Source organism: Pyrgilauda ruficollis, unplaced genomic scaffold (assembly GCF_017590135.1).
Source record: "Pyrgilauda ruficollis isolate IOZ18807 unplaced genomic scaffold, ASM1759013v1 scaffold9, whole genome shotgun sequence".
In the NCBI taxonomy this organism is placed as follows: domain Eukaryota; kingdom Metazoa; phylum Chordata; class Aves; order Passeriformes; family Passeridae; genus Pyrgilauda; species Pyrgilauda ruficollis.
In genome coordinates, this window is record NW_024531043.1 from 6528204 (window position 1) to 6541041 (window position 12838).

Here is a 12838-nt window from a genome sequence, read left to right on the forward strand (position 1 = left end):
CAAAACACAGAATTACTGCCCATGAGACTCGAGGTACATAGAAAAGAAACCAACTGGATGACTGATTTTACAATAAAGCACAAATCTCATTCCAGAGATTTTACATCTCCAGCCTTTAGCTAGAAAAAGCAACCTGGATTCTTCCTCAAATTCTTGGAGTCCAGACTGTGGCCAGGACTAGTGAAAGAGAATTTGTAGGGATGTTGCAAATATATGCTTTCCCTGGGGGAAAAAAAAAAACCCACAAAACAAAGAAGCACTAAGTAAATGTTAAATAAAAGTAAATACCTAGGAGCATAGAAACTCATCAGGCTAGGAATGCAGTCTGTTGCCATTAAAGACTTCAGAGAATGGGGGCGAGTGTGCTGAGAAATGTGTTCGCGCCTTAGATCAGGTTATCATTACCACCAAAGAGTTGTCTTAATAGTATGCAATTCTGAATGCTACATTTACATCTGCAGAACAGAGCTGGCATTCATCACCCCTAGGTGAGGTGAGCTGTTACTACTGTCTGTGCCACACACCAGAATTATCTTCAAGAGAAAAGACTTAAAAGTAATTAAGTACAGGGTACTTAATTTGCACTCTTTCAATGCAATCATGTGGCAGTGCCCCCTCTGTGCTCTCCCTAACAATCTGACAGACAGAGTGGAGATGTGGAGAGCTGCTGGATTGTTTTCTTTTTAATGATGAAGAGAAACTTGAAAAAAAGGCAAAGACACCTTCAGCTCTGAAAATTAAGAAGTATTTCCAGGACTGTTTTGTCTGTCACTTGCCTGGAGAGCACCATCAGATGTTATCCCACAGTGCTGCAGATGAAGCCAAGGCTGGAGTGTTACTGAACACTTCCCCTCCTGCTTCACTTCAGCAGGTGTAAAAAGCACTTTGTTTAGAGATCTAGCTGGGAATGAAGACAACAGCTTGGAGACTTGGTTTTTTATATAAATAGGAAGTTGAACTGGAAATTTTTAAGATGTCCTCCTAGTAACACTTCCACCTTTCCCTGGAAGAATCACAGCTGAGAGCTGAAGCCAAGACAGCGGAGAGCTCTTTCCACCCCCTTGCCAGACTCTGACCAGCACCATCACTGAGGCTTTGCTGTCCAGACACTGAGTTTTGCATACTTCAGCTGATAAAAGACAGCTTCTCACGAGTCTAGCTTAAAATATATTAGCTGTTCTGTCCACCTACTCTGGCAGGCAGAACCCTTGCTATACAAGCACCCTTCCACACCCACACACTGCTTCACAATAAAGAAATTTTTATTTGGATGCCAGCCAAAGGAGATGGATCAATAAGAGATGTAGTAAATGAACTCTATTTCCAAGCGTATTTCTAGGCCTGCTATGTCTCAAAGGAGGAATATACAACATTTAAAAATCATTCCATCATTTCATGCAGAAATTGAATGGATTCCATACTTCAGTTCACATCAAGTACCAGAAAGTTTAATTGGTATTAAAGTTCATTGTTCTGAAAACAAGAGAGAAAAAGAAAGAAGCTGCCTGTGACACAAAGACAGCCTGATCCAGGCAGCTCTGGTCAGAGGGCCCTGTACAGCACAATGCAGTTTGCCAGCAGAGAGCTCAATCAGAAATCAAGCAGAGAATATGGTAAAGAAAGCAGAAAGAAGCCAGAAAGAAGCCAAAGTCCAAATGAAACGCACAGAGAGCCAGAGGAGCTCTACTGATGCTGATTTATGTAGGGAGCAGCTGGGTAGTAGTTGTTCAGACCTGGGATTTCACTGGACACTGCTGCTCCATTCCAGCACTCACTGACCAGTTACACCCAAGAGAGAAGCAGCAGAGCAGCCCCAGTTTCTTTGCATGCAAGCCCTTCCACCTATTTAAATGAAGCAGTTGGTTTTGTTTAGCTGACCAAATGCTTGAGAGGACATAGCAAAAGCCATCCCCGAAAAAGGGTTTCACAAGCTTAGTCTGTGCTCCAGCAGCAATGGCACAGAGCAAGAGATCTACAGGGCACCTGTCACACTTCATATCCATGCATGCACTGCCTACAGGAGCTGTGTGGAAACAGGCTGGGGCTCAAAGGTATAGTTTAACAAAGGATGGACTCGACATCTGTACCTTGTTATCTGTGGCATTCTATACCCAAAACACCTTGTAATGCCTTTTCAGTAAAATGCTGACTGGTTACCTCCTGCATGACCTACTTGGAGGGCCTTAGCTTGCTCTCCTGTAATGCAAAATGATGCAGAAACCCATTGCATGAGAATTCCACGATGCCCAGCAGCTACTTAGCTTCCAAGTTATTCCAGTCTCTTCCTGGAGGAAAGGCCAAGGGACTCTGCTTGCTTTACCACACATGCTTGCTGCCATGACAAAGAATCTCAAAAATACAGAAAGGACATGGTACTAATCTAACAAAGGGTCAGGGCTCACAAGCCTTCCAAAGCAGACTACATGGATGACTGCAGGGAGTTTTGCTGCAGTCCTGCTCTTCACCCCACCACAGCAACAGACATTTTTGTAGATTCCCTTTCCTGACAGCCAAGGGAGGAGGGACCTAGGTTCATTCCTAAGTAATGACAAAAGGCAGTAAGCAAGTGCACAACTTTAAATTTATACCTCAAGATATGATTGTAAAGCATTAAGATTGCATGTAACTAGGTTATGTCTCTGCTGCTAAAATCTATGCATAATTTATTTATATTACAAGCTAAACATCAGGAACTGTCAGGAGGAACCCTAACAGCTCCTTACTAGCACGAATTAAACGCTCTGCTCATCATATAAGCCCCAGGACAGCCATATGCTGTGATCCTGCACAGTAGCAGTAAGCTAATTAAGAAACTGCCTTCGCTCACTCCTCTCTTTTGTGTGGGTTTTTAATTTGAGTTGATTTTTTCCAGTCTGGGTTGGGCAGATAAGCTTCTCCCTTTTCGTGCTACTTGCTGCCTCCAAAGTGAAGATTCACAGGCAAATTTTGGTTCCCTTTTTATCTATTTCTGGAACTATTCCTTCTCTCAAAGTCCACTTCAAAAGCACCTGCTGCACACCAAAAGACTGACAGTATCATTATCTCCAGTACCTGAAGCATCAATCTCCCACAGGCTGCACCCACTGAACACAGCACGAGCACAGCAGCCACCGAGTGCTGCGTGAGAGTGGGGGGACAGAGATGGCAGCACCTGCCCTCAGCCCCCCTGGGTGGGACAGCAAAGCATTAACCTTTGGGAGCAGTCCTCTCCAGATGATCTTGGTTAAATAACTGCCCTGCAAAGCATAGGAAAGGACTACTTCAACTAGGATAGGAGAACACACAGAGTAAGAGGGAATGTCAAACAAACAACTTTGTCAAAGAACCTTTTTTGGAGTTGGGGAGAAGCGTAGAGGAGGGCTCTGTACTAATGCAAATTTGCTGCAGATAAAAAAAGACAGAAATGTGAGTTTTCAGGTGCCAGCCTTTACTTTCTACCTTCTCTGTTGTGCCATGCTTCAGTGAGCAAAGCTCCCTTGACACCAAGGGCAGCTCATGCGGCAGCACGGCAGCATGAACCTGAGGCTCACCTCCTGCGCCCTGCTCTGCACTAGGCAGCACTTCCAGGTCACAGATTTGCACTTCAGCGCCTCCTTACCTCAGTCAGATGGAGATGAAGGCTGCCTCCACTGTATGAGTGCACACAGGACAAATATTAGGGGACTGTCACCACATACTATTATCATGCCTGCAGGATCTAAAGATAAACAGAGCTTGAAAGTAACGCATTTTGAAAGCTCTAATTCCCAGGCACTCTTTTTCAGAGAAAAGCCACACATTAATCATTAATAAGAAAGGAGGGCATAAGAACCTGGTTTTGATGACCTTACTTCTTTTTGTTCCTCAAATTCAGCACAGAGAGATGGGAAGAAAAAAAAGGCACACCAACATCACTGATATGCTCAGTACAAGTGTTTGTGGGGGTAAAGAGAGAGACCTTTTCTGCCCAAACAGGACCACACGTTGCTTGACAAACCTTCTTTACCTCCACATGCCTCACAGACACTCCTGCTGCAAACAGTGTGCAGGCTGTGTCTGGGTACACACACGTGTTACTGAGATACAGAGACACGAGGACTCAGTGGCAGTGTTACCTGTGACTCAAACACTGCAGGTGACATCTGCAGGACAGGATGTACAGGCACCCACCACAAGGCTCTGTCCTCCTCAGAAAAAGGCTCAGAACATTTGCATACAAAAAGGATTTGACACATCTCAAGTATTACTGATTTACCATCAAGCTCTTGCCGTTACCTTTCCTCTGAAGCACCTAAGAGGGGCCTGCAGATACTCTTACATCATTTCTCAACCTGGCAGAGCATATTCCTGGCTCTGAATTCCCCGAGTCCTTACACCACATCTTCAAGCATTGAATCTCACATTTACCAAACCTCTCAGCTGTTGATTCCATGGGACCAAACCCTTAATTTACACCTACAGGAATTGCTTATTCCCAGTTATGCCTATGCCTGTAGGATGAATCATTACAAAATCCTTGAACTACTGGTATTTACAGCAACTTCAGGGGAAGGTACACACCAAGGTGCCAGTCCCACAGTAAAGACAGAAGACTGAAGATCAGTGAAGTCCAGATCCGCTAAGGCACTTCGCAGCCTGAACCTCACCAAAGCCAGAAGGAGACAGGGCTATTAAAAATCAGACCACAAAAAGCTTTATACCATTCATCTTGCCTGTAATTATGTCAGTGCAGTAGCACACCAGCAAATAAATCCACACTTCTCAAGTCTCCTGGTACAGCTCCAGCCACCAGGATGTCCCTTCCCTTCTCAGGGGCTGATGTTGGACAAGCTGTTATGTGCAATCTCCAGCTGAAGAATGTGTGTTTTTAGTGAAAGTCAGGTGGGTGCAGTTTGTTTGTGTTCATACACCTCGGCCAGGGCTCTGAACCCTGAGGATATTTGTGAATGCGAATTTCTGTGTACTTGGAGAACTGACAAGAAATGCTGCAACTACAGATGGTACCTCTGGAAAAAGGAGCACTTTGCATCTGTTTGCTATGCAAATTAATTCATTTAACATTTGTTGACAGCAGGTCAGTTTAGCACAGGAATCAGGCTAGAAAGTTGGCAATTTAGGAATGAAGTTCTACTCTGTCCTCTTGTAAGTGAAAAAATCCAACAGAGAATTAAAAGTAATTAGGCAGAAACCAGCAATTAAACCCAGAATGAATTTAATTTTTAAACCATTAAAATCCTTGCTGCTTCCAGAGAACTAGGAATCATGGTGGGCATCTCCACAGACAACTAACAAGATGATGTGACTGCAACAGTGCTCTGACCCACAGATGCAGCAGTTTCCATGCAAAGCAGGGAAGCACCTCAGGAGAAACCAGGGGACCCAGGGAAGGTCTCTGGTACTGCCTGGGTGTTCATGAACCACAGATCCATCTTTCCTACAAGAGCTCAACTCATATGCTTCTCCTGAAGCACCTCAATGTCTGGGTAAAAGCTGTAGGGAGTATCATGAAATGGCACCATGAAGATGCACCAACTAATTCCCTTATTTCACCAGGAGTGCAATTTGAAGACAAATGCTTCTGGATAGCAAATCCCAGTAGGGATTTAAGTGTTTAAAGGAAAAAAAAGAAAAGGCAGTAACTAGGAGATACATTTGCCACATACCTAAAAGTATAAAATACAATGTGAAGACATAAAACTTGCACTGTAAATGAAATGAAGGAACATCTGTGCATAGTTAATGATTCTCCTATGGTAAACAAAAGTCTTCCTTCTTCCCCAGTCCTACTGCTTCATAACCAAAAATTCACTTTGCTTTGTCTTTTACTGTTCCTTTCCAGACTTCTACCATACATGTTTCTTTTATCAGCTTCAACATTTTATAAAATGACACCCAGGGCAGCACCCCTCACAAGGCTAGGGACCATTTGCAGCAGTAAAGTGATTATGGATATACTGCAGATCTATTCATCATATTGTGTCTACCCTTGGAAACACAGTAAAGTAAGAGGAGGCATCTTTTTCCTGATCTCAGGATGGGAGTGAAGGCAAAATAACCATCACCTGCACTAGTTCCTGAAAACTTCAGTGGTCAAGATTATAAAAGAGCATCCAATAAATTTCATTATCAGATCATACTTTGCAAATTGGATGTGCTGCTAAGTTTCCGAAGGGGAATACAGGATTCCCCCAAACATTTCTTTGAACAGTTTTTGGCGAGTCAAGTGCAGAGCGAGATGGCACACAGAACCCATCAGCCGTGTTCCAGATGATACAGGATTCAAAAGATCCCTACAATGGGCACAGTGACAGGAGAGAGTCCGACTTCAGAAGGAGCCCCTTAAATAAACAACAGTCAATATAGACCTTCACCAGTGGCCTTTTCCTTTCTGGATTCCCACTGACTCTCTGTGCGTGTAGTCAGCTACAGCAGCCTGCAGTGGACACCACTGAGTGTCCCAGGTAATCCCAGAATGAAACAACATAACAAAGCAGCTTTCTTGAATGGCTTTTCTGACGATAAACTGTGAGCAGCCTCTCTGATTTCTAGCTTGTAAATGACCAGGTCCAATGTTTTTCAGTATCAGACACTGATAAAGGGCAGGTCCATTGCTGGGTGCAAGTCCTGTGGCCACACAACCAAAATCAGTATTCAGCATCACAGTGGGAGTTTTGTTACTCCAGCAAGTGGGTAAATCAGGGCTACAGAAAGCCAGAAAACCACCTCAGCTCCAGCCAAGGGCAGAGTGCATGGACTATGGCTCTAATCTTGTAAATTAATCCCCAGTCCTGGTGCAGGTAGTGATCTTTGCTCAGGTATTGGGTGGCCCCAATTATTGAGCCTGCAGCTGAAACATCCTTCCATCAAAGTCTTCCCTACCACACCACACTACACCACACTACCCCAGCTGTTAATGCAGCTCTTAATCCACCCTGAGGCACTGGGCCAAGGTGACTATGTAGCTCACCCTGACCTAGTCAGACCTGCACACACACCAGCACCTGAACCCCCAAAGTGAGGAGGGAGAGACACAAGTTACACAGGGGAAAGTGTGTAAGACTGGAAACGAAAGTGGGATGGACCAGGAACTGAAGAAGAGGTAAAGCTAAATAATTGTAGTGTGGGTTTTTTTAATTACTTGTTTTTAATTATTTTCAAATGAGTGTTTCCATGGCTCCACATTATCAAAGGAGAAACCTAGATTAAGAACAAAGTAAAGATGAGTAAGCAGTGTTTAAAAAAAAAAAAAAAAAGCAAGTAATAATTAACTGGCAGTTCAAGCTGTGAATCACTGTGTTTGGAACAAACTCACCCACATCTGTTGATAAACTTCATTAACTGAAAAAATGATATTGAAACAAATGCCATGCTGCATGCACAGTGCCTGTGTTCTGCTTAGATACCTAAACTGCAATGACACCTGAAACCTCAGAAGCTCAGAGATTGTTCCAGTTATTTGGGGAGACAACGCAGCTCACACCTGAGGCTCACTTCCAAAGAGAACAAAGGGAGGCTGGCACATAATCAAGAGGCCTAACCTTCCAATTAAATATCAAACTGGTGAACAGTTTGCAGTCTGCAATAAGCTCCATTCGTGGAAAATTGAATTTCTAGGACCAGCTACTGAGTCAGTCAGAGAAGTGTAGGCAAAGGGGATTTTAAACACTGATGTCTGTCAGACAGATGGCTGCAACAATTCATTCTCTGTTGGTGTTAACTATCACATCTTGCTGCTGCTTTTAAAGATGAGCTGCACAGGATTTCAACACACAACACAAAATAATCTCCAACAGTTTTAATGTTAATTACTTTTGATATGTCCATTTAGACCCCTAGATCTGAAAGTGCTCTACAAACGGTGTGTGTAATATCCCTGACATGGGAACAGGAAGCACAATCAGCTGAAAGGCAGCTCATACCCACCTGCCCCTGCACTCACTCACCTCACAGCACAAAGTGGGCAGACAGCAGGGCAGTTCTCCCCAGCTCCTGTGCAAGAGGCTGCTGTCTCCATGGCTCGGCACAGAGACGGACAGATTGCCTTTTCCAGATCACCCTTCCCTGCTCTCACATCCCCATCTACATTAGGCAGCCTCAGTCAAGCATGAGATCACCTTGCCCCACATCTGATGGAAGCTTCAAAATTTCCACAAGGAAGCACTAAGCCCCTCCTGACTATGACAGCAGGGACCAGAGGTGAGAGGACTGAAAGACATTTCCCTGTTCAACAGCAGAAGCAGCCACCATTCACTGGGTGTCAGCCTGATGCATTTCAGGTTGTATCAGGACCACTTTGAAATACCAGAAGTTTAAATTCTCTTAAAATCTCAGTACTATGTTTCACACCCTTCTTCACAGGCTTTAAGAATACAATGAGCAAAAGGGCACAAGCTTTTGAGTTTCCTGTAAAACCAGTGCCTTACTTTAAAATTAAAAAAAACCAAAAAACCCACAAAGTCCAAACCCAACTGATCAACAAACCAAGAGATACCGTGAAGTACAGAAGTTTGAGTGGATCCACATACTAATAAAATTTTATGATGTGGATTAGGCCAGTCTACTAATGACCAATTTATTGTCTATACTTACTTGAGAATCTCATATTCATTGAGCTAATCCTTTTATTCCCTCACCATGACTAATTTCCTCTTGCAGAACACCCTTAGAAATGAGACACTAGTAAGTAAAAACGTGTGATGTCTGGAGTCTGCTTAAAGGACCTCAGATTCCAGTGGGAGTGCAAATAATTTCAGTAATGGGCCCTTCCTGAACACTTTTCATTACTTTCTTCATTTGTGAAGTTACTTGGGGGAATAGTTATTACAATTTAGATACCACAAGCCCAAGAAACAGAAATTAACCAACTTCTGAAGATGCATTAATCAGTAGAAATCTGACAGGAATATATTTAAGAGCAAGATAAGGTATAATGACAAATCTTTATTAGTTTTATTCAAACTAATTGACTTCATCACAAAGCTGAAGAATCTAAACTGAGCGTAACTATTTTTTCTCAAAAGAAAAGCAAAAACAGACCCACTCTGTTTAGGGAACACTGATTCCTCAGGTTTCTCAGACTGCATTAGGACTCCTCCTGACTCCAGCTTTTAGCATGAACCATCCTGCTCTCAAGGTTCTTCCAGAATTGCAAACACAGTATGAAACCAGAAAATGCTCCTTTGCAAGGAATTTTAGAAAAAACACTTTGGATCCTAAATAGTCAGTAGCTCAAACTCCCCACTGAAACCCCCAAGAAACGATGGGGAAAATGACGCGCGGCCGCGCCTTACCGCAAGCAGCCAGAGGTGTTCTTGAAGACCGTCGTCCACTCGGCGTCGCGCGGCTTCGAGTCCTCGTTGGGCTCGCTCTCCCAGCCCGAGTGCGGGATGATCACCTCGTTGGTCAGCGTCTGCAGACCGTGGTTGATGATGACCATCTTCAGGGGCTCGTAGGAGGATAAATTCCACAGGGTGCCTGCAGGGGATACAACTATATTAAATCTAGAATCACAGGATTGACGGAGAAGTGCTTGAAGGTTAAACCATAAAACTAAACAAGAAGGTGAAGCAACTTGATGAGATGCCAGACCAGAACCAGCTTAGGGAAAATCCCACAGCTTCAACAGACCACGAAAGCACTTTTATCAAGACATGGATATTGTTGAACTCATCAAGCCCTATACAGAGTACATAAAAGTGATGTACTATTGGAGATTAATAGGATTTTTCTGTTGTATACAAATTGTGTTACACTTTCAAATCCAACTATGCCTCAAAAAGTAAAAATTCATCCAGTGAAGCAAAGTATATTGAGCAAATCCTAGGAGAGATGAATTTCTGGAGGACCACTGATCTTATGCTTATCTTCTGCACAACATAATATTTCATTCAAGTCTCCTCTCTATTATTTATTTTCACATTTTACTGTCACAAGCAATATCTGTGTTCAAATCTCCTGGTGCCACAAGCATATGATTTCTTGAAGAAGCCAGAAACCAAAACTCCACTGTCTTTTCATTTTTACCTCTATTATGAGCCAAAGCAGACAGAAGTCAAACATCAAAACTGAGTAACAGAACAACAACTTTAGAGCTGCAAAATACCCAGTGTTAGATAAGTGATACAGCCTCCCAGCAGACCTGTATCAGTGTCCTGACAGTAATTACTCACCAGAGTAGGACTAAAACAGAACACTCACTTCAGAGAGAATTTCTGCATAGACCCAGCCTGGTACCATCTGAGAAATGTCAGTAACAACACTTGGAGGGAGCCAGACACACGCTTTTGGTCTCCAAGGAAAAGTGTGAGTTCTAGCAAAATTTTCAGACAGCCCAAACAGTAAACCCAGATTCCCCAAAACACACAAGGAAACTTTCCTAAATGGACTGAATATCAACCTGAGGCTCCCTGTGTTACGACGACTGTGGACTTGTGCAGATTACAGTGCAACCTGTAAATCTCCACCTGACTGTATATACACCTAAAAACCACAACAGAACAACACTAGTGCAACCTTTTGTTTCAGCCCCTTTCAATCTTTCCTGGAGCAATGATGTAATCTGTTTCTTCTAGAGTGGAACTACAAAGGCAAATTTTACTGCTTAAGAAGAACAAGGCAGATTTGTAAGTAAAAGTCAAGAATACTACAAAATTTCCAAGACCTCTAATATTACAGGATTGTATGAAAGTTTTCGAGCACTAAAACCTTTTCATGTTTTAAGACTTAGAGATTTGTATCTGGACCTCAATACCTTCAACCACAACTTTAAAAATAAAATCACCACCTCCAAACTCTTGCTGTATTCTCATTCACCAGAGGTTATCTCAAGAGACTAAATGCAACTGTGGATTCAATAGAGTTCCAACTGGACTGCAGCACCAACCTGCCCATCTACCACCAGCTTTAATGCTGTAACCCCACTGTGACCAAGAGAACCCCCTGCCCCTATGGAAGCAGCTCTTCCACATACACAGATTTTTTATCAAGGGGCTGGCTGTAACTTAGGCAATGAACTATTTAGGGCAAACACAATTTGACTGTAAATCTCAGTGAGTGACTACCAGACAAAGGGAACTGGAGTTACACAGAACCTTTCCTGCACCCTCTTTGATGAAAACTCCCCCAGCATTTTACAAGCTTTCAATTTCTCATCTGCCTCCCATCTCTACAATCTTTCATACAAAACAATAAACTGAAGAAGAAGAGGAAGAATAAAAGAAAACCTTACTATTAAAAAAATTAGTGCAAACACTTCAAATTATTCAAAAGGTCACAGCACTTAAATTTATAATATTCTCCTTGATGGTGCATAAGGAAATCCAAAAGAATCCCTTTGTTGAACAGTATTTAGCAAGGGAAAATGCACAGCACTTAAAAGAAATGTAGCTCAAGATAAACAGAGGTGAGGGAGTCCTGTGGTTCCAAAGACAGAGAAAAAACTTCAGGTTGAACACTGACTTCACGGGGAAAATATTTCACAGGAAAGGATATAGAAAATAAGCACACTGACAGTACATTTTTTCTTATTCAAAATTATGAAACAAAGAGCTCCAAATCCCAGCATCCTTTCTGCATTAGAGAAAACAAATTCTATGGAAAAAATCACTGATAGTGACAGCCTTTAGGTTAAGGGAACAAATTCAGATCCAACTGTAGCATCTAGCAGCACAAAAAAAAAATCAGAGGGAAAAAATTGCTGTAAATTTGAAATCCATCTTTAAATAGCATTCCGGGTTACTATTAGCATAACACACCAATGTTTCAAAAAGCTGGAAACACTGTTTTAAAAACTATAATCAATTCAAATGAACAGCACTCAGGAGAAATCATGTCACTAACACAGCAGCACAAGGTGAATGAAGTTATCTAAAGTTTCCATGCACGTTCAATACAAGCTTTGGCCTTTTTGACCACAGACTGCAGGACTTTTAGGACTAAAGAAAGATGAAGTATTGTTCTTCAGAAGATGAACATGATGACTAGCAATTTGTATTTTATTCACAAATACTATGACTAATGTATTTATGTACTTCTACCTTCAACCATCAACCCTGAGTTTTCACCATATTAAGCAGGGAAAATAATACAAGCTTTTATTTCAAAAAAATCAGCAGTCTGCAATATATTCCCTGAGGGATTCTTGTTGAGTGCTGGTCTGGGGGGCATTTGTTTGACAGACTTGTTTGTATCAAAGTCCTGAAGACTGGAGCTGTGCTCCTTTCAGTAGTGGTCAAGTTGAGCACCTCAACATGAGCTAGTGTGTGACAGAACACACCATGGACAAGGACCTTCTTCTGAGAAGCCCTGAATAGAAAATGGAAGGAGAAAGCTGATCTGAGCAAGCTGAAGAGAGCAGCGTACTTCTCCAAAGAGGAGTCCAGTCTGAGCAGCTGGCAGGACCTCAGCACACATCAGTGCCCAGGAGCTGGCAGTTCTGAGCCAGCTGATTTATCTGCAAGCTGCTAGTTGAGCATTAGATCAAAATATTTCGTCTGCAGAGCATTTTGAAGGTCAATCATTTTTCAATTATAACCAATTTGAAGAATCACATCCTGCACCACTTAAAATCAGTGCAATGTCATTAAACAACAGAATTACTCCAACGTTCTTACAAAGAACAAAATTATTCATTAAAGCTACCAATCTCTGATTGCTTTTCAAAGAATGTAATAGAATTTTGGTCCTGCATATCTGATAGGAACATTTCCTCCACAAAAACCTTATCACTCAAGATAAAACTTTTGTAGCTTTCCCAATCAGAAGAGATTTAATTCTTATCAGCTTAATCCTCATTTCTCTCTTTTTCTCAAGAAAAAGATCTACTGAGAGTACAGCAGTACAGCTACAAGCCTAGCAAGAA

At 42.3% G+C, this 12838-nt stretch overlaps 1 protein-coding gene across 2 annotated transcripts in view; it reads right to left on the bottom strand.

Moving 5' to 3' along the window:
* Positions 1–12838, bottom strand: part of ARVCF (ARVCF delta catenin family member) — a 135839-nt gene that overhangs the window by 51599 nt on the left and 71402 nt on the right. For both annotated transcript variants that reach the window (XM_041488480.1, XM_041488479.1), the window contains exon 5: positions 9270–9453. In XM_041488480.1, coding sequence (XP_041344414.1) covers positions 9270–9453 — 184 coding nt within the window. The remainder of the gene's footprint in view (positions 1–9269; positions 9454–12838) is intronic.